Source organism: Lissotriton helveticus, chromosome 10 (assembly GCF_964261635.1).
Source record: "Lissotriton helveticus chromosome 10, aLisHel1.1, whole genome shotgun sequence".
In the NCBI taxonomy this organism is placed as follows: Eukaryota; Metazoa; Chordata; class Amphibia; order Caudata; family Salamandridae; genus Lissotriton; species Lissotriton helveticus.
In genome coordinates, this window is record NC_136071.1 from 576446200 (window position 1) to 576474071 (window position 27872).

A 27872-nucleotide genomic window follows, 5' to 3' on the forward strand; every position below is an offset into this window, starting at 1 on the left:
GCTGCTCTGATGCTCAGCTATACACTCTATCCTTCACTGAAGGGGACCTCCTCCTGTTTGTGCCTGTGTCTCACACCGGTTGCTAACCACTTTTTGCATGCTCCTTCCTCTGACATCCAAAGCTGGCCATCATTTGTGTACTTGTTTCACTCAACCTCAAGGTAGCCACCCTCTGCATGCGCCTCTCTCTGAAACTACTTGCTGCTATGATGCACGGCGCCGCTTCTCCCTTAAGTGCTTACACAGGTTCTTCACTAGCCTTCCCGGAATGCAGTGTAGGCCACGTTCTGCATTCTTCTTCCCCGGACATCCAATGTAGCCCACCGTTTGCACATTTTTTTCCTTTGACATACAAGGTGTCTGCTCTCTGCACACAGCTCCCTCTGAAACTACTTGCTGCTGGGATGCACAGCCAGCCCCACGCTCCCATTTCTGTAGTGGACCATCTGCAGGCACCTTTCTTCGACACTTGTCGTTTCAGTGATGAACAGCTCCTCACTCCCTTCAGTGCAGGAAAGCCTTTTCTGACACTTGCCTCCCATTGTTGTTTTTAATCACCCCCACCCTTCCAGCATTGTTTTCAATCAACCCCACCCTCCCGTTGTTGTTTTCAATCACCCCCACCCTCCCGTCATTTTCAATCCCCCCTCCCATTGTTGTTTGCTGACCTCTCACCTCCCCCAACCACCATGTCATTTAAAAAAAACAGCGGCAAAGCTTTGCAATGCGTTTATTCATTTCTTTATTCATATACCTGTTTTGGTTAAACAATTACCATGTTCGGAAGTTCTTCCACAAATATTTTCTTCACATAACGATTTCACTAGAACATATAAATAAATATGTAAGTATCTAAGACGATTGTATGTGCAATGTTTACCTACCCCACTACAAAAGCACAACACAATCACAGGATTGTTGTAGCTGTGGGAGAGCTAACTTGATCCCAATAGCTACAGCACGAGCCGAGCCTGGAAAGCATCGCTGTGTAACACACTAACCCCCAGTAATGTGTTATGGCATTTTTTATGTTAATTCTGTTTTTTTTGTTTATACAGTCGCTCAGTTATACATAGTATCCTAATTATATCTAAGGTAACAAAAAAGTTTATAACACTTATTATAAATTTATAACATACTGAACAGCAGCCACACTGCTCTACATCATCGCTTAAACACTTTGGCAAAGCCAATAGCTCTCGCTAAACACTTATAACATCCCAGAGGAGGGACCATTGGCTATGCCAATGTTTGTTTTAAATTGGCGTAAATCCATTTAGTTTTGGAAATATTAAGGAAAATCCCAATTTGTATATATAGGGACGCGGATCCTCTGAGGATCCAACAGTCCCCGTGCTTAAGTCTGATTGGCTGCCAACACGGCTACGGCACGACGGCAATAAGGGGGGATCGGGGGGGTTCTCCCCCGTGAAGAAATTTTTTTTAAATTGGCATTTTTTGGTGCAATTTTCCGCACTATTTCTGTGATAAATGGACTGAAAAATCAGTTCTTTTAGGCATTCATAAAAGAAAACTCTTACATTATTTCAGAGAATTTCTGTGTTGCCAAGCAAGACTGACTTCTGAAGAGGGCCAGGGTACTAAGCCAGGTTGCACATCCACAAAGAAACACACTTGTAATTTTGTTCCTACCAAAAATGACGGCTGGCCACTTCCTTCTCTGCATCAGCTATTCAACGTTGATTGCCCAGTAATCTTTATGACATATTAAATAGCTACATGTATAAGAAATATCAATTTGAAACAAACATTTAATTTTTAGGAAGTCAGCAAAAGCTTTGCATTTTTGAGCAAGGCAATTTTGCAAAATAATTAAGTAAATATTGTATTTAAAATAGTTCATATAGCGCTCTGAAGCCCTTGGGTCTATGAGTATTTTAGAAAACCACTAAATAAAAATAAGTTAAGAAATGAGTGTAATATGCATTGCTTAAAATATAAGAAATATCCATTAAAAATCTTTCATTTATTTAAGAAAGAAAGAACAAAAACGTATATGCATAAGCAGGCTAGGTAAAAAAATTTACTTTATTTTTAAATACTTTGCATGCCACTCTCAGGCCCTTGTGGCAGTCAGTATAGTAGAAAATGGCTACATACAAATAAAATATGAAAATAAATAAATGTATATTTTAAGAAATATCCCTTCAAAACCAATATGATGTTTGTAAACACAAACAAAATTATTTTAAATAATACTATGTAAATTGTTTGAATGCCACTCTCAGGTCCTTGTGCCCTTCAGCCAGCACAGCAGAAAAAGTTAAACAAAAAGAAATTATGGAAATAAATAAATGTACATTTTAAGAACTTTCAAAACCAATATGATATTTTTGAACACAATTGACAAAATAAAAATAATATTTAAATACTTTGCATGTCAATCTCAGGTAGAAGGGTTCCTGTCCCTGTCAGTACAGTAGAAAACGGTTAAATAAAAATAAATTAGGAAAATAACTAAATGTTGTACATATAAAGATATATACCCTCAAAACACTAACAACAAAAATATTTTAAATAATATTAAAATATGAAAACAAATATATATAAATTCACAGATACATAAGCACACATATATAAATACATATCAACTGTACAGGAGTTGTATGAATATTAAATGGAATGAGAACATTTCCAACAGTACTTCCTAATGTTATCAAACAAAACAAACTGAGCTATAAACACCTGAAACTATGATCACACATCAGATTCATATTTTCTATTATGAATCTGATGTAACTAACTCCAAGCTCTCAGGAGCTTGGAGTTAGTTATATCACAGATATCCTCTCCATGGCTCCTATTCTATTATGGATAAGAGTTTGGACCAACAACAACTTAAGTCTTAACCACAAAATTTTGTTGGACTGTCTTAAATTGGATAAACATAAAGATATTGCTTGGCTGGCTTACATTAATAAGTGCTCGAAAGAACTTGGTCGTCCAGAGATTTTCTCCTCCCCGCTTGGTTTAAAAAAAGCTGACCTAGCTTGGGTCAAAGAGAATTTTTGCAGACTCAAGTCTTTGGAGAGAGAACAACTCCAGTTATTAAAACCTACGGTCAGAGCACATTATATGACTCTTACATGTATTGCCATCCAACCGTACCTTACTTTAGTTAATATCCCATTTCATAGATGGCTCCTGGTTAAGTTTAGGTTCAACCAGATATACTTGGTACTCAGTGATAGACATAGTTGGTGCAAACTTGAGGATGCACCAGTATGTGAATGTGATAATTTTTCCATACAAGACAACATACATCTTGTGTTGTTTTGCCCATTTTATCAAGTTCCAAGGAGAAAGTATTTGTTACCTTTACTAAAAGAGAAAGCGTTCATGCAAGCAAAACCCGCTTTTTTGTTCTTACAAATGCTTGACTCTCCCTTAGTAATGTTTAGTGTGGCAAATTATCTTGTGGCTGCAGTTCGAATTAGGAGGAGGAAAGCCCTAGCCCAATAACGGGGACTGGGATGATTTAAAATATATCTGGCTCTTTTGCACATAAGTTTTTATGACATTTTTAAAATCGAATTGTACAATTTGGAATTTTTATAAAATGTGTTTTTAACTACATTGTGTTATATGAAATTGCGAAATGTGTCATTGGAATGATTCTATATTGGAATGATTTTATATTGTTGTAGTATGCTTTTATGATTTTTAACAAAATCGAATAAAGTGGTTTTTGACTTGACTTGACTATTTATATAGAAAGTTTGCTCGTCGATCTTTAATATGAACAAACTTTTCGATTGTTCTTTTGTTGAATTCTGGTATTTCCTTTATTAGCTCTTTTTCCATTGACAGCATAGCCAAAGCATTAAGTCTAGCTTGAGCCATAGTGTTTCGCAAAAATGTTTTTACCCTCTTTAGTGTGGAAAAACATTGCTCAGATTCTGCTGTTGTCATGGGTGTAGTAATGACAACTCTTAAGAGCTTTTTGGTCTCAGAAAAGGATTTCTCTAAGTTGTTTTCACACAAAAAGCTAAATAAAGCCATGGCACCATGTAATAATCCAGGGAACAGGTTGGATTTCAAGTAGTTTTATTCAGCAGCACAGCATCATGTTAGTCAGCTACAAGTCCAATAACAACTGACATTGGGATACAGAATGCATCATTAAGAAAGTTCTGAGAACCAGAACACTATGTAGAAAGGCTCATGCACTTAAAGGGGAAGTAATTACATGCTAATAAACTATGCAGGATGTAACACATCTCCCCCTTAAAAACTAGAATGAAACATATGTACAAATCATAGAACAATTATGCATGTATTCAAAATCGTGACAAAATCCTGAACAGTCAATGCAATATTTTATACATAGTCTCGTAGAGACAAAGGTGTCTTACGAGTGCGAGAATTCTCCTTAATCCTAGAGGCAATCGAGTCAGTAGGGATTTTAGAACACAAATCTGGTGTGAAGTCATGACAATTATGTGAACCAAATTGAGTATTCATATCATGGTTATTTACATTCATAATGTATAAGGCGGCATTGGAAGATGCTGAGCTCCCGGCGTCTCTAAACGAAGCTAACGTGGTCTCTCTGCTGAAACCAGGTAGGGAGGCGACAGACCTTGGCTCGTACCGACCATTGGCACTCCTCAACACCGATTACAAAATATTGGCCGCGACGCTCGCCCGGAGACTTGCACCGTTGGTCCCCACGCTGGTGCACGCTGATCAAAATGGCTTTGTGCCCACCCGGAGCACGTCCTACAACCTACGCCGGTTTTTTAAGATCCAGCGGTATGCGACCCCTACCTGGCCGCGTTTGGGTGCATCGTGCTCGATCTGGAAAAAGCGTTTGACTCGGTGGAATGGCCGTATCTCCTCCGAGTCCTCGAGAAATACGAACTAGGCGACGCCTATATCCAGATGGTGGGGCTCCTCTATCAGGCGCCCGAAGTGCGTGTCCGGACTGGGCGGTTGTTTTCCGACAGGATCCGCATTGGGCGGGGTACCAGACAGGGCTGCCCCCTCTCCCCTATGATATTCGCCCTGGCGATGGAGCCATTAGCGGAGCTGCTCCGCACCTCCGGCGCTGCATGGGGCATCCCACTAGCGGACGGCATAAACTCGGTGTCTCTCTATGCCGATGATCTCCTACTGTATGTCAGAGATCTCACATGCATACCTGAGGCGATCGCGGGCATCTTCCGTACCTTCGGAGATATGTCGGGGCTCCATGTTAACTGGGCCAAATCGGGGACCTTCGCATTCAGTAGCGAGATGCCGCAATGTGAAGTGCGCATGATGGGGGAGACGCTCCGATGGCACCCGACGGTATTCAGGTACCTCGGGATCTTGATATATCGAGACCCCGTGGATCTCCTGGAGGGTAACCTGGTGAGGGCTATCTCCTCACTCACGGCCCAGGTCACGTTCTGGAACTCCCTCCCGCTGAATGTGCCGGCCAGAGTGGCACTGACCAAAATGATAATGCTCCCCCGGCTCCTCTATTATTATGCTAACCTGCCAGTGTATGTGCCAGCGCGCATATTCAGAGAGCTGGAAACTCTCACCAGGCGCCTTATTTGGAACAAAGGGAGACCCCGGGTAGCGTTAAAGACTCTATATGCAGCCACGGACGCTGGAGGCTTGGCCGTCCCCAACCAAGAGCTGTATTACTTGGCGGCCCAGCTACAATGGGTCGCTTACTGGCTGAGCGGCAAGAACCTGATAGACACGGCCACGACTGATACCACTCTGTCCCCCGTGCAGGTGCTCACACTCTTCCACCCCCTAACGCAGGAGCGACACCCCGCCCAAGTCCATGTGGCGATCGCGAAGCGGTGCTTTGTGCGGGCCCTCAAACTTACCAAAGGTACAGTGCCCTACGCCCCGAACCTACCTCTACTGGGAACTCCCTTGGGCACTAGCATACTGTCCTCGACTGCGCTACGCTGCTGGACGGCGGCAGACCTGGACGACCTGAGCGGCCTATATAGCGACGGAGTGCTGCTGCCCTTCGGGACCCTGTCCACAGACACCGGGCTACCAGTGGGTCAATTCCTGGCGCACGCCGGACTCCTACATGAACTGACGAAGGCATGGGGTGACATGAGCCAGGAACCGCCCACTCATCTTCTCATCCAGTACCTACACGTGATGGGCGATGGGTCTCATATAGTGCACTGGCTAGCGCAGGCACTACACACCCTCACTCAATTCTCCTCCCAAAGGCTGAGGGGGAAGTGGGCGACCGACCGGGGCTCCGACTGGACGGACAAACAATGGACCGCCATATTAGCGGGCGCTAGAAATGTTCCCCGCAACGCGCGATTTAAAACCATCCAATATTATATCATTCATCGAGCATATTTGTCTCCTGACAAACTGAATCGCTATTTCGGACTCACTTCACCGGCATGTCCCAGATGCGGCCTCCTAGACTCAGATTTCCTGCACGCACTCTGGAACTGCGCCCACCTCGCCTTGTACTGGTCAGCGGTCACTGACACGCTGATGGCGGCCTCAGGCGAAACTCTCCCCAAGACGTGGGAAGTATGCCTACTGGGGCTTTACCGGAGAACCAAGCAAACCAAGCTGCGGGCACGCTTTTGGGACTTAGGCCTCATTACGGCTAAACGCCTCATTACGAGACGGTGGAAAAACGCCAACCCACCGCGCCCTGAAGACTGGCGCCGCTCTTTTAGCAACTGGGCCAGTGCGGAGAGTGTGTCCCTACACAGAGAGGAGACCGCTGGCCTACGGACATACCCGATCGCCCAAGACTGGGACGCTACCCTGATCGCGTACCACAGGGCATGCGCCCGGGCCGGTATAGAATGCCAACCTGACGCGGACTAGAAGGGGCCCTGTCACTTGCTGTCCATATAGAACACGGAATTTGCCCCCCACCCCCCTCCGCTGCCGCGTCCTCCCCCCCCCCACTGCCGCGCCCCCCCTCCCCCCCTTCCCCCCCTGCCGCCAGCCCCGCCTACCGAGATCTTCCACAACGAACGATGTCCCCTGCCGCTCCCCGCCGCTCCCCTTCCCCCCCCCCGCTGCCCCCTCCCTCCCCTCCCCGCCCCCGCCCGGCGGCCGTGGCGACACCACATCCTCGATCACCCCCGCCCCTGCGCAGCCCACACAGGGTGCACCACACACAGCTAGGATTCAAGACACACTACCACATGCACGTACACTAGTCCAGCAGTTGTTGAAATGTTTCTCCCTCCCCCTCCTCTTTTAATTCCCAGTTATACCTTTTGGTTGACGCAGAGACTGTTGATTTTGTACACGCGCTAATGCTCGACCCCCCCCCCCCCTCCCTGTTTCCGTATCATACAATGGCACCTGGGTGTTTTCATGTACAGGCAGCGGAAGCCCAGCGATCCAGGTGACGGTGGGGGATACGATCCTGCTCTAGCTCGCTACTGTACTGAACAGGGAACATAACTTAATGCAATGACTGTTGGATTTCTTTCAGCACCCTGGTCCTAGCGCAGTGCCATGAGCCACAAGCGCTGCGGCACGAGACATTTACTAGCACCGCTACTTGTGAACTAATGCATTACCACTAGCTACTGTTTATTTTCACTCGCATTCAATTGACATGTCATTATGTACTGATAGCCGAGTACCGCTTGTAGTAGTGGTTTATTGTTATGACACTGTGTGACTGCTGTTTACCTTATCTGTGAAACTAAATAAAGTTTATGACCGTTGGTCTTAAAAAAAAAAAAAAAAAAAAATGGTTATTTACATTCATTTGGATAGGGCACTTTGCAACTTTGCTTACATTCCAGACCTTTCCATCTTGTGTGATAACAGAGTTATTAAAAACATTTTTGATCTGGATAGGTCTGCTATACTTACTCATTCCCCTATTGACAAAAGATGGTTTTAAAATCTTGACCCAATCACCCACAGCTAATCTATGCTCTCTTACTTTCCATCTCTTGTTGTACCATTCAGACGATTTCTTTTGTTTACAAGAAATTTTGTCTGCTAAATTTTTAATATTTACTGTATCTTGACCAAAACTTTTACATTTCTCCTTGAACCACCACGGACAAATGACAGATGCTGGATCTCTGCCTTTTAATAGTTTGAAGGGACTCACTTCAGTGGTAGTGTGGGGAGTTATTCGGTAGTTCCAAAGTTTCTCTCTAAGATCATTCAACCAGTTACCTTTTTCCTTGATGGAATCAACTACAAAGTTTTTTAATACTCGATTAAAGCGCTCAACCTGCCCATTTTCGTGCGGTTCATATAGGGAAGTTCTGACATGTTTGATATTGCAGGACTGTAAAAATGACTGCATTTCTGATGAGACTAATTGAACTCCGTTATCTGACACCAAAGTAGAAGGACAACCTTCTCTGGAAAACACTTCTTGAAAAAACTTAATAATGATCTCAGAAGTAATTTTAGATACAAATTTCCCTTCTGGCCATTTGGAATGGTAATCTATAATTACCAGAGCAAAACGAGAGGATTCAGGTAAAATATTGAAAGGGCCAGAGATATCAAAAGCAATTTTTTTCCATGGAAATTCAGGCCAAGTTACAGATTTGAGTGGGGGAACAAAGACTTTCAACATTTTATCTTTGTCACAACACTCATTGCATTCTCTAACCACACGATCCACAAACCTGTCCAAACCTGGCCACCAAAAGTTCAATCTAATAAGCCGCTTCATTGCAGAAATTACCGGATGAGTTTTATGTGCTAATTTGAGTATTTGATCCTGAATTCCAACAGGTGGAATACACTTGTCACCTTTAAAAACTAAATTCCCTTCACAAAATAACTCATCAGCAACATTAAAGAATGGCATAATATCTTCTCTAACATTAGCTTTATTAGGCCAACCTTCCAACAAATATTTTCTTACAGTACTCAGTTTATCATCGTTCTCCTGACACTCGAGCCAAAATTGTTCAGTAATTTCTCGATATTGTGTACTTAAGAAATCTTGTAAATTAGATACGAAATCTACGTCCTTACATCCAGATATACTATCAACCACACTAAGACATGGAAGACGTGATAGACAATCAGCTGTGACATTTTTCTTTCCTGGTATATATTCTACTGTGAAACTATACTCCTGTAGTCTTGATGTTAAGCGTGCAATTCTCGCTGTAGAGTTCCATCCTCCACCTACTGAAAGAATATGAATAAGGGGCTTGTGGTCAGTTCTTAATATGAACTTGCTTCCCCAAATATAGATCCTATAGTGTTCGATTGCCCACACACATGATAGTAACTCTCGCTCGATTACTGCATATCTGCGTTCCGTTTCATTCAAGGTCCTGGAAGAGAAAGCAACATTCCACTCTGACACACCATCAGTCTGAGACAATACACACCCCAAACCGTATAAACTCGCATCTGTGGTGATAATACACTCTTTGCCCATCCTAAAAGGTCCTAAAGTAGGTGAATTTACAATGTCTCTTTTTATCTCTGTAAAAGCCTTCTCTTGTTCTGAGGCCCAAATAAACTCATTCTTCTGTCTTAACAATTTCCTCAAAGGTTCCATTTTAGTGGCAAAGTTAGCAACAAACTTGCTGTAGTACTCGCACATCCCTGAAAAAGATAGAAGTTGTTCTTTGGAATTTGGAGCTGGGGCATTGAGAATGGCCTCAACATTGGATTTTTTAGGAATTAAACCTTTTCCTGAAAGTGTATGCCCTAAATACTCAACAGATTTTTTAAATATATTGCATTTATGTGCTTTAAGAGTAAGACCATGGTTTTGCAATCTGGAACAAACCTCATCAAGATGTGCAATGTGTTCATCAGTATTTTTAGAAAAGATCAAAATATCATCTTGAAAGCACTTAACAAAAGTATCAAGATCCCTGAATATCTGAAACATTACACGCTGGAAGACTGAAGCAGCCGAAGCTAAACCGAATGGCATTCTTCTGTATTGAAATAGACCCATGGGTGTAATAAAGGCAGTGAATTTCCTGGAATCTTCGGTTAGCTCTATTTGATGGTACGCTGACCTAAGATCTAAAGTGGAAAATATCTGCGCACCATCAAATAGAGAAACAAGTTCATTTATATTTGGGAGTGGATGGCAGTCTACAACAATATTGGAATTGAGAGCTCTTAAATCAATACAGACGCTCAACTTTTGATCCGATTTGCGTACGAGAACTATGGGTGAAACCCATTCTGAGGACTCTATAGGTTCAATAATGTTTTCTTTTAAAAGGTTATCTAACATGTCTTTTAATTCAGGCCTGATATTCAGAGGTACACCTCTTAATTTCTGCTTAACTGGAATGGCTCCATCTTTTAACACTATCTTGTGTGCAAATCCTTTCAATTTCCCCAGTTGATCACAGAACACTTTATTAAATTTTCTGCTCCATACTGAATTAATATCTTCTCCCCCATCATTAATGGTGTTAACCATTTCTTGGTCGCTACAAAGTTCAATGGGATCTTTAGCACGTGGATTCAACTTGATGCCAAGTTCCCATTGATCTTGCCACCCTAAAACATTTATGCCTTTGATAGCAATATATAGTTTGATGTGAGCTAATCTACCTCTGAAAGTTATAGGGACACACAAGAATCCTTCAATAGAAATGTCTCCTCCGTTAAAACTTTCTGCTAGAATATCAGACGGTTGTAACTTGGAAAAGTCACACACACCTTGTAACATTTCATTAAAGTATTGTTTGGTAATAATGGTCCACGGGGATCCTGAATCTACCATCAATTCAACTTCAATTCCTAAAATGTTAAACATACATTTAGGTGATTTTTTACTAATTGTAACAACAGTACCACTTTGGATGATGGAGACAACATATCCTGTATCCAGTTCTTGTGTTGTGGTTTCAGGGGTATTAATAGAAGAAACTTTGGCAGTAGTGGGAAAGTTGGAGAAGGTTCGTGGAAGTCCTGCTCGCCCCTGTGTATTGAAACGTTTTTCTCTACAGACATTCGCAAAATGACCCATTTTTCCACATATAGTACAGGTTCTATTTAGGGCAGGACAACCTTGGAAAGAGGCAATATGAGATTTGTTTCCACATCTATAACAAGAAATTGAATTACTGTTATAATCAGGTTTTTAAAATTTGTTATTTGGCGTATTTTTAATACCCCCATGTGTGGTAGACCAATCTCTCCCTTCATTTTTGGACTTAACTAAACATACTTCTTCTTCAACATTAGTTTTACTTGAACTGGTATTTTGTTTCTCTACAATGTTCATCCATTTTTCAGACATTTCTGTAGATTTAGCAATGGCAATACTTTCTTCTAGGGTAGGATCGCCTAAACACCACAACTTATCTTGGACCTTTTTGTTTTTAACATGAACAATAATTTGGTCCCTTATCATCTCATCGGCCATTGTACCGAAATTGCAGCGTAACGTTAGTGCTCTCAGGGCAGTGAGAAAATCATCAAATGATTCATTCTGTTCTTGTGCTCTGGTATAAAATTTGAAACGATTAAGAGCTATATTTGCAGTGGGTTTAAATCTTTTCTCTAGTCTGGCAAGCGCTTCAGAGTATACATTAAGATTATCCCCGCTTCCAGATGGTAGTACAATGAGGGGTAAAGTTCTAAAAATGTCTTGCCCTTCTGATCCCAAACAGTGTAACAAAATACTTTTCTTTCTCTCTGCACCCATACGCGCTCCATCAATAGCTTTCATGTAATTGAAAAACTCTTCTTTCCATCTTGCCCAAGGCAAGGGAGGATCACCCTTAACTTGTAAAAATTTTGCAGGGGGATCAAATTGCATGTTAATTATTTCAATGACAGTAAATTGTAAAATAATACAGTAAAATTATGAATTGCACAGAGATGTAAATGTATATAAATATTATGAACACATTGTAGTAAGTTATGGAAATTAAACTGTAAATTATTAATGTGGTAAAATAAATATGAAGGTGTGCAGTCAAAGTTAACTGTTGTAGGTGTAAACGTTGTAAATAGAACTTAGTAGTAATTGTCAGTTAGAAGCATGTATACTCCTTGAGTGCCTTGTAATAGATGATGGTTAATAATCTGTGAATAGGCACAATTATACGGAAGTAATAATGATTGTTGTTATATTATTGAAAGTTCCTGTTTGTATTGTTGATAAATTGTACCTTTGTGTATAGAGAAAATAAAGCGGTTCCACGAAGCAGGAATTGGTTGTTTATGAGGCGCTGAGCGTTGAATATCTCAAGCGTTGTGTTTATTTGAAGAAATGCTGATGTAAACCGCTTCTCCGCTGTGAAGGAAACGGGGAAAGTAGTCTCCGTATGCAGTTAGCGTTGCTAGGAAACCCAGGATAAACAAAATGGCTGCACGTTGTACGCAGCGTCCGTGCGTATGACGTTGCATGCGCTGCGTGTGATCGCGATTGGATCTGCAGATAGGACGCAGCACGTCGGTGACAAGCAGGAAACAGGGAGACGCTGGTTGTCACGTCACGGAGCTTGTCTAGCAACGGTATCTGAGCAGCGAGTTGGAACTTCGGCACGAAGTATGTTCCGCGGCTGGGCAGCAGGCAGTAAGTTGGAATCTTTAGTGAGACTCGTGCGTTGGTAGATTTGAAGGATGCACAAGTCAAATGAGACGTAACTCAAGTAGAACAAAACGTAGATTTCTTCAGAAGATGGGAAAATGAAGGCAAGATTCCCAGGAGATGTAAAAAATTGAATGTGAAGAATATTAAGCGAATATTTCTTCAGGAAAGGCAAAGTTCCTTAAAATTCCATAAAAAGATCAAAATTGCAGTAAAACAGGGTTCACTCCGCTCCTGTGCTGTAGATGGCTGGAGTCCTCGTCGCCAAATTTTGTAATAATCCAGGGAACAGGTTGGATTTCAAGTAGTTTTATTCAGCAGCACAGCATCATGTTAGTCAGCTACAAGTCCAATAACAACTGACATTGGGATACAGAATGCATCATTAAGAAAGTTCTGAGAACCAGAACACTATGTAGAAAGGCTCATGCACTTAAAGGGGAAGTAATTACATGCTAATAAACTATGCAGGATGTAACACACCACCAGTAGTTTGACGGAAGTCTCGTCTTCCATACAGGACCAAATGTTCTGTACTCAATCTGGCTTTGTCTAACATAGGATAGGCTTCTATCGTTTCTGTGAGTGCCTCAGCTGGGAAAGATTTGTCATGGCTTTCAAAAAGGTCACCTCGCAATAGTGTTGCACTTACAAGATGCTTTGTGAAAGCAAAGCGCTCTCTGGCATGGACCACAATAATGTCACAGACTTCTTTTGCTTCTTGGGTCAAAGTATTTATTTGCAGTCTCGGGTTTACAAATGTACATTCTTGTGGCAGTGTAGAATCCAAACTGTCAATGGATTCTCGTACTTTGGTGATGCTTGTCACAAAGTCTGTAGTAGCTTTCTGGACAGACACAGTGTCAAAGTCTCGCTTTTGCAATTGATTATATAAAATATCTACCTGGGGCATTATTTGGAAAAAAAGAAACAGAAAGAATATAAACTCTCTATCATCTAATGTTCTACTAAATCCCTTAGCTTCACATATAGTATTCGACTCAAAATCACCACTGTTTGCAATGGTTGACATGCATTCAAGAAGATCTTCCCTGAATTTATAAATTAGCAATATTGCTCGAACATTGAAGTTCCAGCGAGTTGCAGACCCTCTTGGAAGTCTTCTTGAAACTATTTGTTCAAGAATTTCCGTCCTTTTCGGGGAACGTGCAAAAAATGCTGTTATACCACCCATCTCTGAAAAGAAAATTTTAACTCTAGATATTTCGGAGGAAGCCTGTTCCATAATTAGGTTAAGTTGGTGGGCATAGCAGTGAATATAATGTGCATTTGGGTAAACATCCCTGATTTTCTTTTGCACCCCACCTGTTGCACCACGCATGACGCTGGCACCATCGTAGCGTTGAGCAATTACTTTTCCTTTAGCACATTGCTCAGGGAAAACAATGTTTAATTCATTAAGAATGGCTGAGGCAATTGTTTCCTCAGATGAGTCTTTTAGATGTATGAAACAATAAAATCTTTCAGCTACCTTGCAATTTCCATCAATGTAGCGGAAGACCAGAACTGACTGTGTCTTAGTAGAGACATCAGTTGTATCATCAGCTTGGATAGCTACATAATCAGTGGTTCTCAACTGCTGTATAATATAGTCTCTTATTACTTCCAGCATACAGTCCAGCAATTCATTTTGAATAGTTTTAGAAGTGCCTTTAAACACGGTGGCTGTTTTGAAATGTGTTTCCATAGCACTGTCAATGCTGGAGACAAAATCAACAAGGCCCCTGAACACGCCAGGATTTAGAGACTCTTCAGTTTCATCATGGCCTCGTAATGCCAATTCAAAGGCACCACAAAATCGAATACAGTCAATCAATTTTGATAAAATGTATCGGTTTTTATCCACTTCTGCATTATGTTTTCTTACTCCCACACGGTATGCTTCGTTTAATTGCTGTACAATGTCCGATTTTCCAAAAAGAGATAATTTCAACATATTTGTCAAATGGGATTTACAGGAATCATGTTTTTTTATTTTTTCAGCCAGATGCTTTAGCTCAGTAACTCCTGTTTTTGTCCAGGTAACTTCACCTCCAAAGAGTAAGCATGGGAAACAGAATAAAGCATTTTTAGAAGCGCTACAAGTAAGCCATTCAATCCTATCATACCATGTACAGGTAAAGCGACGTGTGTACCCCTTTCCCCTATCTTTTGTAGACTGCTCAATTTTAATATGAGGTTTATCAGCTCCTAATGTTTTCACTTGCAGTTTATCTGCATGTGTCAAACCCAAAAATGGGTTTATGAGTAAACTGTCAACTGTGTTCATTGAGTCCAGCAATATATCAGATTGGAAATAGAAAACCTAGCCTGTTTTTTAAAATTCCCTTGGTTGAAGACACAAAAACGATATTACGCAAAATACTAAATAAACACTAATATAAATTGTCATGCACACACAAGTAACAGCAATTATTCATCCACATCCATCTTCAGTCTGACAGGAATGCAACTGCAGCAGCACGAACAGCTGTTCCCCAAGCGGTATAGCCTTGTAAATATTTGCAGAATTCCTCCTGGGATCCTGTTAATAATTAAAATATGGTGTGAGCTTCGAGGCTAGGTGCCATAGCATGCACAACACCAGTGGTGATTGAAAAGCTTGAGCATGTCAATTCAGTGATCTGCCTAGAATTTAAAGGGTGTACTTATAAATTTTGACTTGACTTTAGATGGCAAATAATACAAAACATATTGAAAAATGTCTTCAAAAGAATGAGAGACTAATTGAGCAATACCCTTTAAAAGGGTTCTAGGCAGATCTCTGATATATCCAGTACTTATCTGTACCCAACACAGCAAAATAAATGCACATTTTTTCAATTAAGAGTTTAACATTGCAGTTAGACCATTTTGATATTCTACACATTGATGAAATTACCTATTTTACACACAAGACAGACTAAAATTACAGCCTAGAGACAGTGCTAGTCCTATCAGTGATCCTATTACTAAATGGACAACAGTCACAACTGTCACAACACCTTAGATCGATTTTATATATCCAACTCACTCTACATACTCTGTGTGCAGTAAAAATATTGTGTGCAAAAAAATAGGCTGAAAAACATTGCTGTAAAAAATATTGTCGACTGAAAAAACTAGAATGAAAATAAACAGTGGCCTAAAACATGGTAAAATGCCATGCATTATAGAGCAAAGATGAGTGTACTGGGATCAGGGGTAAGAGGCATCCTCCTAAAGTAGACAGGAGCATTTAAAATTAGGTGGGGTAAAGGGGCCGGAGACTAGCAATGCATTTTTAATAATTCAAGTATAGTTAGCTTTAAGGGATAGTTAGGATATTTTAGGGTAGCACTAAGTAGTAGTAGAGGGCTATAATGAATTAGAGTAGTACTTTTTTAAGCAGGAAGAAAGGATAAAATATATGGGCAGTTTGGGGTTTAAAGGCTTTAAGGGTGGAAAGCATTAAGGGATAGTAAGGGATTATCAGGCCACAGTTAAATAAATAAAAGTGTATAAAAAAATTAAAGATTTCAAAATCAACATTTTGGGAATTTTCATAGTTCATGATGAAAAACAAAAAATGATTCCCTTGAACTTTCAACTCGCTACAAGCTCACACTCTCTAAACTGTTCTGCTAGGATAAGCCAACAGGCAGTCCTCCACACCTAAAGACCACACAGTTGGCATCCATATACAGCTGAATGTGGACCTTTGCCGTAAATAGAGAACCATGTCCTACCTTGTGGCCTGAGATTAAGTACCACGAAGCTGAGTTTTGATCAATGTCCTGTTACAGCAGAGTCAGAACTACCACTTGTCCTCTTTCGATATCTCTCAGTACTGATCTTGAATGTGATTATATCACGACCAGTTTTAACTCCAATTTTTCATGTGCTAAAATAATTAAAACAATAATTATTACCAGCAATTACATTGCATTCATGTAATGTTTCAAGACAATGTGCTTCCTGTACAATAATGTTTTACACAAAACAAATAAAAATAATACATTCAGGTGTTTTTTAATGGAATGTGCATGAGTGCAAGTGAGCTCCTGGGTCTCTGCAAGCATGGTGATGTGTGAAATTTTGTGTAGAGTTGAATATTTCTGCAAAGAAGTGCATGCCCATTTTTAAACATGAATCTATGTGAACGAATGTGTGTGTGTGTGTTTGAGTATGTGTGCATTGCAGTGAGCACCTGTGCCGCTGGCCCGAACTCTAGAATCCTGTTGAAGTAGTGAGCAGAGGTATGGGAACACCTCATGTGACTAGAGGAGGGATGGTGAGTTAAGGTTTTACACCGGCTACATTCAGGGGGCTAGAGAGTCAGAGGACAGATAAGCCAGTGATCATTTCCAGCAACCAGACCCCAAGGTTGAAAACTTTCAGCACCAAGGCCACTGCCACCTCTAAGTAGCCTATAGTCCATCGCCTTTCTGGAAAACAACAGTTGGCATAGGGCGACCCCTTGGTTCTACGTGGAGCACTCTCTGCCAGCCAGGTCAGGATTTTTTTTTGTTTATGACTTGCGCTAACTGAAGAAAGTGTTTTACACTGTGGGAAAGCAGGCAGTTTGGCAAGAGATTGGTGATTATTTTTTCCAGGCAGTGCCGAAATGTGATTTTGCCAAGAAAATAAGTGGGACAGACTGCATGCTTTTCACGACCACGATGCACTTACTGCCAGCGAGCTTGCTGCCTAAATGCAGCTACTCAGAAAGCATGCAAGGTGGTTAGGGCCCAGGTGTGCTATAGCTTGAATGAATAAAGCATTCTAGTGTGGTGATGCGGACACCAGCACTAGTCTGACCACTAATGAGTGGTACTTGACAGGACTACAAATGTGAAAGTGAACGCTCTTCAAAATTTCAAAAAGTGTATCTTTTTAACATTTGAAAGCTTTGACATTATCAAGTCAAATTATAGTACCGCACTAAGACTTCATTAAACATAGAAGGAGGGAGTGGCTGACACCTCCACCTGAATAGGGCTATGCTTATTCCAACACAAATAGCTATATAACCGCCTGTAGTGTGCCTGGAGCCAGAGAAGAAAGGGCAGGGGCCTTTTGAGGATCAAAGACAGCCGTCTTTTGTAAATGTAAATGTAAATTGATACTTGTATAGCGCACTACTCACCCGCAAGGGTCTCAAGGCGCTTGTACGAATACCACTGTGGAACCCATCCTGGCTTTCCCTGTGAGGTGTCCACTCCTGGGCACCCCCAAGATGGAGGTCAGGCATCCTTAGCGTTGTGGGGGCCGTTGTGGAGATTAAGCAAGCTATTGCCCAGAGTTGCAGAGTGGGACTCCATGATTGAATAGGCACTGAGGCGAGAATTATCAGGTCCGTGGAATTTTTGAGCCCAAGACCCGCCGAGGCGGGGAATTGAACCCTGGTCCCGGGCTAGACCTCTGCATCAGGGTCGGCCGCTCTAACCATTGAGCCACACTTCTCCACTTTGTTGTCTCCCCCACTTCAAAGACACATTTTGGTATTAGTACTGGACCTCGCTGTGACATCCCCAAATTAGTTCACTTTGGGGTCTGGAGGAGACTCTGCAACTATGAGGTACAACGCTGCTAGGAAGGACTGCCCCTTTGTCACTTGCTTTGCTGACCTGCCTATGCACTCTGCTCAGTTATGTTGGCCTGCTCCCTGCTACCTCTGCAATGAGGGACAACTGGGCCTCTATATCCTACAAGTTCCCAAGAACTTGTTAGCTTTCCTCCTGTTATGGAAGAATCAGGGCTATTTGTATGTTATTGGGCCACCAGACACACTCACATAGTCTAGCGCCTGCTGTGTTGGCGCTCGGTCACCTTTTGCTACTAGTCTTACTCGACACTGCTGTTTCTGAAGATACCGCAGCGGTGTAGACCTTTACCCTCAGTCAGCGCCGGGAGCACCGAGCGGCGTGAGCGCATTCTGGTTGCCTAGCAACACAACGATCTGAGCTCGCTCTCTCCAGGCTCTTTGGCCGAAGATTCACAAGACTGCATCTACTGTGGCTGAACACCAGTCCTGCCTGCCTCTGTACCTCTTACCAACACGAGCTCCATGTGTGAGGCCCACCAACACAGCAGTATGGGGCCACAGACCTGCCTGTGCTCCAGCGGCCATGCCAGAGCCCAACTCCTCTTCCTACCATGTGGACCCCGTGTGCGAGACCGCCGACAACGAGAGCAGTGACTCCAAGCCCCAGGTACTGTCCCGAAGGCCTGTGCAGGCTAACTTCAACCCACACTGCATTGAAAACCTTTTCGAGGCGGAGGAGGCCGGTGGGCTCATTTGAGGATTACTGTAACTCCCTTAAAGGTTTCTGAGCACTGTGATGAGCTATTAACGTTACTAGTACTGGCATAACTCTTGATAGACTATTAGATTGTTGTCCTTCAGGCCTGGTTTTAATTACATAAAGATGGTCTATTTTTCTAGAACTAGTGTGGAGTGTTTTGCTTTGTCTTTCACTGTGTTACTTTACTATGCGTTGCAGAAATACTTTACACATTGCCTCTTTGATAAGCCTCCTCTGCGCCAAGCTACCAGACGAGGAGCACAGGTAGTCTTGCATCTGAATTAACCTGAGTGGTGGTGGGTACTGCTTGGCTTAGGTGTATACCTTAGCCAACAAAAACCCCATTTGTAACTGACACATTCAGCAGCGCCTGCTGCTGCACGTTGCCCGCTATCATTCCGAGCTGCAATGTGCAAGTGGAGGGGGGCAGCAGCTTATCAGATTTCACCTGGGCCCATAACAAAGGCCGAAGTTAAAGAGCCTTCAGGCCTCCTTCTGTTCCAAGGAGATATCTGGAGCCTCAAACCTAAAAGCAAATGCCTCGACCAATGGAAAACAGCTTCCCTCTTCCTGCTGGACCTCTCAGCCGCCTTTAACACCGTTTCCCACCACACCCTCTGCACAAGATTCCACGATGCCAGCATCCGGAACAAAGCCCTGGATGGATCTGCTCCTTCCTCACCGGCCGAACACAGAGAGTAAGACTTCCACCATTCAACTGAAAACCCACAGAGATCATCTGCAAAGGGTCTCAAGGCTCCTCCCTGAGCCCCAAGCTCTTCAGGCCCCATTTGCAGCCATCGTCAAGAACCACAGACTCAACGTTGTCTCCTACGCCGATAACATCCAGCTGATTCTCTACCTCACAGAAGAACCCACAGCTGCCAAGAGCAACTTCCACAACAGGATAAATGCAGTCACCACCAGGATGAAGGACAGCTGCCTCAAGCTTAACTAACTCAAACAAGACCTAAGTCCTCAACCTGGGATCCACCCCCAAGTGTTGCCACCCCCTCTGCCTTGGTTGACTCTTGGTGACCCAGGCAGAGGGGGTCTGCAGCACTTGGACCCCCCCCACATGCCCACTGACTACATGCGAAACCTTGGCAACCTCCTGGACTTCTCTCTCTCAATAAACCACCAAATCAACGTTGTTTATTCCTCCTATTTCCACATGCTCCATCTACTTCATGAAATCTTCCAGTGTGTCCCCAGTGAGTACAGGAAAACTATCACCCATGAGCTTGTCAGCACTCTATCCAGCACCACCCAGAAACTCCAAAAGAAACTGCAGAATATCAAGAACACCTCCGCCAAACTCATCCTGAACATCCCACGCCGCAGCCACATCACCGGCCACCTGAGAAGGGAAATATCCATTACAACGAATCCAATACAATGCATGCCATTACAACGCATGACAACACAACGCAAGTACCATTACATCGCAATGCTATTACAATGCATAGCATTACAATGCAAAGCATTATAATGCATATACCTTTCCCACACATGCCTTTACGTGAATTTCTTTGTATAGGCAAGCATGGTAAAAGCATATGTGTTTTACATGTAAGTATAAGGTAAGTACAGGGTTTAGGGTGGGTTTGGGGTGTAGGGGTATAGGTTTGGGTTGCCAAGATTAATTTTAGGGTTTAGGATGGGTATATGTTTTGGGGTGCCAAGGTTAATTTTAGGATTCAGGGTGGGTTTGAATTTTAGGGTGCCCAGGGTAATTTTAGGGCTCGGACAAATTTGGGTTTTGTTGTGCCAAGGGTAATTTAAAGTTTTAGGGTTTGGGGTTGTAAGGGTAATTTTAGGGTTCAGGGTTGGTTGGGGTTTTGGGGTGGTAAGGGTAATTTTAGGGTTGAGGGGGTATGGGTATTAGGGTGGTAAGGGTAATTTTAGAATTTTAAGGGGGTAGGGCTATTGGCACTGGTACAAAGGGTAATTTTGGGGTTGCCTGGGGGTATATATATATATATATATATATATACATACAGAGACACACAATTACTTACCTTAACCACTTTTACCAGGTATATGCCTTTACCACGCATGTCTTTGCCTTGTAATGGCATGTGTGGTAAAGGCATATGCATGGTAAAAGTGTGCTTTGCAATGGTAATGCGTTGTAACAGCACTTGTGTTGTTACAACCGCGTTATAATGGCATTCTTTGTGTTGGCATGCGATATAACGTCATATATTCCCTGAGAGACCTTCACTTGCTATCTATCAACAAAAGAATTACCTTAGCTCAAGCGCCTCACGCATGCCTACAAATCCCTCCACAACGCCAGACATACATAGCTCAACCACCACTTCTGCTTCTACACTCTCCCGTGACATCTCCACTCCGCCCAACTGGCGCAGGCCACCATCACACATCTGTAGACCAGTGCTGGAGAAAGATCCTTGTCTAAACTTCTGGAACGTCCTGCCTCTGCACCTCAGGCAATCACCATCACGTCCGCAATTAAGGAAGGACCTCAAGACTTGGCTCTTCAAATCAATCGCAGATCCCCTCCCCTCAACCCCCCACACACAGCGCCTTGAGACCCTACGGGTGAGTAGTCTTGCTTTAAATAGTAATTGATTTGAAGCAATGGAGCAGAAAGAAAGGCTTAAAGCTTATCACATCATAAGACGCTTGCTTTTGAATTTGTATTTGCAAACATTTTAAATTTAAATACCACTATTTTGTTCTTATTTCTTTTTATAGTGCTACTCATCCACATGTAGGGTGTCAAAGCGCTTTAGATCACATGTACACATATATTGACAATAAATGAAAAGTGTAAATCAATGTACAGGTTGTGTTACAAAAGTAAGTGAGGGTTACAAGGTTGAAGAGTTGCATGCTGTTTATAGCTCACTGTGCTATATGGGAAGGATTAAAATGTATGGACTGTACATAACCAAATGAGCTCTGTATTAAAAGCAGTAACCCACTTATCTAGTTTCATAAAATAAAAATCTGTCATCTGCATATTACATAGCATTTTGCATGAAGTACACTGCATGAGACACATTAACCCTTGCAAGTTTATTTAAATGCACTCATGAGTCATGATACTAGACTAGAGTGTGCTATATGTTAAAATAATTACAAAGTAGTATATTTAAATAATGGAAATATTGCAAAAATAATTTAAAAGAACAATAATTAATACTTCACACTTACCCCAGTTATCAGGCAGCTTCTGTCTTGGTCAGTCAGCCGGTTGATGCTAGTTGCTGGCTGGCTGTGCTTCTCCTTTTGTTGTCCAGCAGCTACTGGTTCAGAGAGAGCTGAAACAGTAAAGCTTTCACTTTCAGGATGAAAGTGAAAGCTCTACTCTGTGCAGCATGTGACACCACGTCACAGGGTCATGAGTTAAGTCTCATGACTCTGTGACATAAATAAAATGCTTACAGCGTTTTCTTTTAAAAAAAAATAAAGTTAAAAGTTTATATACAATAATCACTCAGTGTAATGATTATTGTAATTTAAAAAATGACCTTTCCCAAATGAGTCGTTTTTGAGAGCTGGCTGGGGTCAGTTATGCATGACCCCACCCCCTCCAGTGACGACTGATCAAAGGGTGGGGTGAGGGTGTACTCATCATCATGCCCCAGCCTTCATGTACACTAGACTTCAATGCAGCCTCGGGCTTACACTGTACCCACCCGAGGCTGCTGTAAATTTATGATGCTGCCTTGCGCCATTTCTGGGCGGGCCCCAAAAGGGCCATTCTTTATATTCCCGGGCTGGCACCTAATGCGCCCGGTGTTTACACTCTCCGGCAGTCTTTAGCCTTAAATTGTGACACATGCGCAAAGCGCATGTGTCACAAATCACCCCACACGCTGCCTCCATTTCCTGTCTGGCCTGCCTGCTGCTGCAGTGACGCTAGTGCGTCCTAAACTGATGGCAGGCAGGCAGGCAGGCAGCAGGATGTCACGGCCCGGGGCTTTGATCGTCAGTGCGGCTCGGGATTTAAAATGGTAAGTAACATTGCTGTTACTTAGCATTTTAAATCCCTGGCTTGCTCTATGCCGGCCGAGTCGATAGGGAGGGCGGAGCCCCGCCGCCCTTGAAAGAAAACCGCCGCTGGTGTAGAAATACGGCACTGTGGGACTCTGAGCTTGTAGAAACAGTGCCTCATGGGCAGTGATCCACCCTTCATTCAGGGCTTCATCAACCAGATTCCTAATCTCAGCTGTTAATCGCTCTGTAGGGTCAATGATAAGGGGAACATAAGAATTAATGTCCCCTAACTGTCGGATGCATTCCTGTCGATATGCCTCTGTATCCTGAATCACTATCGATCCCCCTTTGTCAGCGGGTTTGATAGTGATCAGAGGATCTTGCAGTGGCGGTTCGTCCATTGGGGGCGTTGGGTCGTTGCCCCACTAGCCATGGACGACCGTCACGTCACTGTCTGATACTGTCTGCGCATACCAATAATTAAAATTACGAGCGCAGCAGTCATAATTTATTTTCGGAGAATCGGAGTGAGTGAGTCACTGTAGTCATGCGATCGCGGAAGGGTGGGGGGCGGATCTGTGGCAGTGAGTGGCAGGCGGCTGGCAGTGGCAGATAGCATAGCACAGCGTGGCAGGGAGGGCAGCCAGCAGCAGTGTGTGCGCATTTAGGACAAGTCATTTTTTCGACTTGCCCACGCATGCTCACACCAGTAGCCCCTTCCCTCCTCCTCCTCCTCTAGCACGAACACAGGCAGAGACCCGGGGGAGCCGGGTCTCATTATGGGCAGTATTAGCCCTGCTCTTAAACCAATCCTTGCGCAGTGGCAATGTTATGCTGCGCCAGGATTGGCTGAGTTACCGCCGCGCGTGCCCTATTGGCAGTTAGTTTCCTGTTGAGCGGCAAAAGAAAAGAGCGGGGAGAAGTTAGTTCCACCATTGCAGAGGTGACGTGATGCGACGCGGGACCGGAGGAGATGCCTGGCCTGGTAAGTTTTATTAATTAAATTAACCTGGTTAATTTACCCCCCCCCTCACAACCGGAGATCTTTGCACGCGCTCATTATTGTCTACGCTTTAATTTGGGCATAGGCATTGGGTAGCTCAGCTGGTTGTTTTTCTCCGACGATGTAGACACTTTCTCTTCTACCCACTGAGAGCCACAGCAGATCATACTCTACGCTTATTAAAAAGCTGCTCGTCTGCTGTGAGAACTTGAAGATTAGATATCCCCTTTCCTGTGGACTGGTGTGCCTGCATGGGAGGATGCGCGGTGAGGTCTGGCATCACTTAAGTCTGAGCCCGGCCGGGCTAATTCGGGGTCAGGTCTGAGTAGAGGAGCCCTACCCCTCCCAGGGCCCAGACAAGTGAAGTTGGCGTGATTGATTCTGTGGAGCGGATGTTTCACAATGTAGGCAGGAGCTCTCCTTGTGTGCCCAAGTGTCCTCCTCCCTAATGCCACGTGTGAGACCCCAGCCAGGCCTCATCCTAGAATTCATAAAGCAGTAACTGCAGAACTATCAGACACAGAATGCAACTGTGTGTGTGTGTGTTTTCGTCCACTCTGCTTAGGGAAAAGCCAGCCCAGGAGTGCTGTGTGGGGCAGCACACTACCACCAACTGTGCCATTTAAGGGGTACGAAATTGCATATTTTTTCATTAGTGAAATTCCATCAAAAGATTGTGAAAACTATGCAAAATTATTCTTTAAGTGCAAAATAAATGTGTTGGTAAGGTGTATGACATTTTATACATGCGTGCACATCGTGTGTGAATAAAAGTCCTGCAAAATACCGGAGAGCAGAAAATGTGTTCTGTCGAGATGTTTTCTACATTAACCAGACTCCTGCGGGCAAAATTACTTAGTTTCAAGGAAATTTGTTAATTTCTTGAACACTCAGACTGCAGGTTGAGAGACTGTCGGGACTGTTGAGGTAGCCACGCATGAGATGGGGTCACTTCTGCCAGCTCTGGACCTGGAATCTTGGTACTCACACTGGTGTATGAATTATGTGACACTACATCCCAAAGGGGGCTCCCTGGGAGGAAGGGGTCAAGCCCCCGGGGCCTTGAGGTATTGTGACCGCTTTTCACCAGGACTGTTTTCACCACTGAGGATATTTGGCATGGGAATCTTTCCCTGATTTTGGTTTTATGGGGTCAGGGAATGTCAGACCCGTATTATGCGCTAACTATGTGCGGGTGAAATTCTTGGTAGTTTGTTACACAAATCTCTCGCAGAAGTTCCGATCAATGGTTTTAAAGTATTTCCCATATCCTTGGTTTTCTTCCACATACATGCTTCTTCACTTTTGACCAAGGGAGATAGGTACGGTTGGACTCGACTGTGACTGTACTTGGGTGGGATACTGACCGGATGTTGACAGCTTGGGGGATGTGGAGAGCCTGTGTTTTCTGCTGCGATGGTACATGGCCTTACTTGCGTTCATCTTGTCTGGCAAACTATATAACATTTGTAGAAGCTGGGGGTTGACATTTTCTGACCAAAAAGGTAACGTTTCATACATCAGTGTTTGTTTGCCTGCACCTTTTCCAGACTGTTTTAATATTACTGTTGTAAGGGGCTTACTTATTTATTTTTCTCAGTGTGTAGACATCTAGCTGCATATGTTATCTCACTTCAGTGGCGCTATGGGGCGTACTCTCCATTTTAACTTTTAACGTCAACACAAAAACATTATTTCGAGCAATCCCTTGTTTGTAAATTGTTTCACTTAACACTTGTCGCCCACACTCTGGAAAAATACGCCTGGCTTTCATGTACAGCAAAGTAACGTTGTTCTTTGTCTGTGTACACTTTACAAACTTTGTTAATTGTTAGACGACCCACCTTTCATTTGCGAGCCTTCACTGCTATTACATTATGTATTTGCAGTGAAGCATCAACATGGTAGTAAGAAGAGGAATAAGCAAGAAAAGGAGTAAGAAGTGTACGTCTAATTAGAAGTATGATTTGGTGTAAATAGGACTGAGTAGTGGTGCAAGAGTGTAGGACTAAGTAGAAGTAACCGCAGAACTAAGAGTAAATACAGTTGTGCAATATATTTAAGCGTAAGTAGGATTAAAAGCAGGGTTTTGGGTAGGAGTAAGAGTGATGACAGAAAGAATGAAAGATAATGAGGGAGAAGATGAAAGGTGCGAATATATAGAATGGTTTATTAACATTCTTGCTTTCTGAAATGTGCTTGAAAATGCACCATTTGCCCGCTCTTTTTACTCATTTTTTGCGGGGCAAGAATGCCCCAAACCTCCTTTCATAGGATCGAGCTAGCTTGCTACACTCGCTCGTCACATTGCGCGGCCAGTGACTTTTACGCCCCACCTCTGTCAGATGTCACCAGCCGCCACTGGGATCTTGAGCCAGGGATTGTAAGGCCTGTTCTTCCAATCTAGACAAATTCCTAAAAGTGCCAGTCTTTGTGGTCCAGAGCTTTTCCACATCGTCTTTGACTGCCCTCGCAAAGGTCCCCACTTGTGGCGGTACAGAATGTACTGGAGGTGCAAAGGAAGATTTGATCCTTAGCCCTGTGTTGACATCCGACTCCTCTTTGTCAGTATTTGTTTCATCTCTGACAAAAGTAGTGTAGACGTAGTTTACGGAAAAACTGAGCTAATTCCACTTGTAGTCTAAAAGGGTCGCCATTATTAGTGATGACATACCCTAAGCCTTTGTTCAGAACCACCTCTTCAATGGTGGAAAGAGTTTTCTTACTGAGATTGACTACTAAGCTGGGTTCTGTATGTCCGCTCACTCGCGCGGGGTCCCCCGCGTGTGGCTGCGTGTCCCTGTGTGTGGTCCTGATGAATCTTCCCAGTGTACCTGTGTTTGCGTGTTTCTCCTTTTGCCTCTCGATCTGCGTTGGCCAAACCCTAAAAAAGGTTGACCATTGTAGTTCTGATAATCTGAGAATGGAGCCATGGGTGGCTGGGATGGATATTGGAAATTTCCTGGAGGTCCCCAAGCTTTCTTGACTGCCAGGAGTTCCTTCTCGGCCACAGTGTAATTGACTGTGGCCGAGTTCAGTTTTTTAGAAAGAAAAGCCACCGGGTGTAGTTGACCAGTATGTTTGTCCCTCTGAGACAACACCACTCCTATGGCCACATCCGAGGCATCCGCCTCCACCGCAAAAGGGATGTCTGATTGAGGATGTCTCAAGATAGGTGCAGTACAAAAAGCCTCTTTTAACTGAACAAAAGCCTCTATGGCTTCAGGTGTCCAACAAAAAGGAGTTCCTTTCCTCAATAACCGGGTTACTGGAGAGGCCAACTGAGAGAAATGCGAGATGAATCTCCTATAATAATTGGAGAACCCCAAAAAACACTGAACATCTCTCACAGTCTTGGGAACAGGCCAATCCCGAACCGCCTCCACTTTCCTCTCAGCCATCCTAAATCCTCAGGGACTCAATATAACTCCCAAAAATTCAACTTCTGTAACACTAAACTCACACTTGCTGAGTTTGCAATACAAACTGTTTTCCTGCAGTTTTTTGAGGATTAGGATTACATGGCTCACATGTTGAGCCGGAGAGACCGGATAGACCAGAATGTCATCAATGTAAATGACAATGAACTGGTCTATGTAGTCCTTCATCACATCATTAAAAAAATACTGGAAAGCCGCCGGGGCATTACACAACCTGAACGGCATAACCAAGTATTCAAACAGCCCAAAACGAGTTTTGAATGCCGTCTTCCACTCATCCCCATCTCATATCCTTACCAGGTGATAAGCCCCTCTTAGATCCAGTCGAGTGTAGATGTTCGCCTCTCTCACCTGGTCCAACAGCACAGGGATGAGTGGAAGAGGGTATCGGTTTCTCACAGTGTTTTTGTTTAGCTGGCGATAATGCATGTTCTCAACTCGCCGTTAGCTTTTGCCGTGAAAAAAAGAGGAGAGGCTGCCGGGGAACGAGAAGGGCGTATGAAACCAATGGAACAAAAATGATCCAGATACGCCCGGAGATGTTTAGTTTCTGGGTCAGACAAGGCATATACCCGGCATGAAGGTATGACAGCACCTTCCACCAGATCGATCTGACAATCATAGTAGCGATGTGG

General features: G+C 43.3%; 1 protein-coding gene and 1 long non-coding RNA gene across 3 annotated transcripts in view; one reads left to right on the plus strand and one right to left on the minus strand.

Moving 5' to 3' along the window:
• The window catches only part of LOC144784380 (uncharacterized), a 195568-nt gene that overhangs the window by 156311 nt on the left and 11385 nt on the right, over positions 1-27872 (plus strand). Inside the window, exon 1 of one of the 2 annotated variants that reach the window (XR_013601633.1) lies at positions 23645-23779. The exons of the other annotated variant lie outside the window; for it this stretch is intronic. This is a non-coding gene — a long non-coding RNA (uncharacterized LOC144784380). Of the gene's footprint in view, positions 1-23644; positions 23780-27872 lie in introns of those variants that run through there. 2 annotated transcript variants of the gene reach the window in all.
• Positions 12999-22107, minus strand: LOC144785249 (zinc finger MYM-type protein 1-like). Its single transcript, XM_078664259.1, has 3 exons — positions 22009-22107; positions 16264-16418; positions 12999-15080 (listed from the first exon to the last, which is right to left on the minus strand). Exon 3 carries the CDS (start codon positions 14823-14825, stop codon positions 12999-13001), a length of 1827 nt encoding a protein of 608 aa, XP_078520385.1. The 5' UTR covers positions 14826-15080; positions 16264-16418; positions 22009-22107.

What these genes read in the sequence shown, in the direction of transcription:
- LOC144785249 (XM_078664259.1), bottom strand. Translation starts at nt 14,825, where the DNA reads ATGAACACAGTTGACAGTTTACTCATAAACCCATTTTTGGGTTTGACA.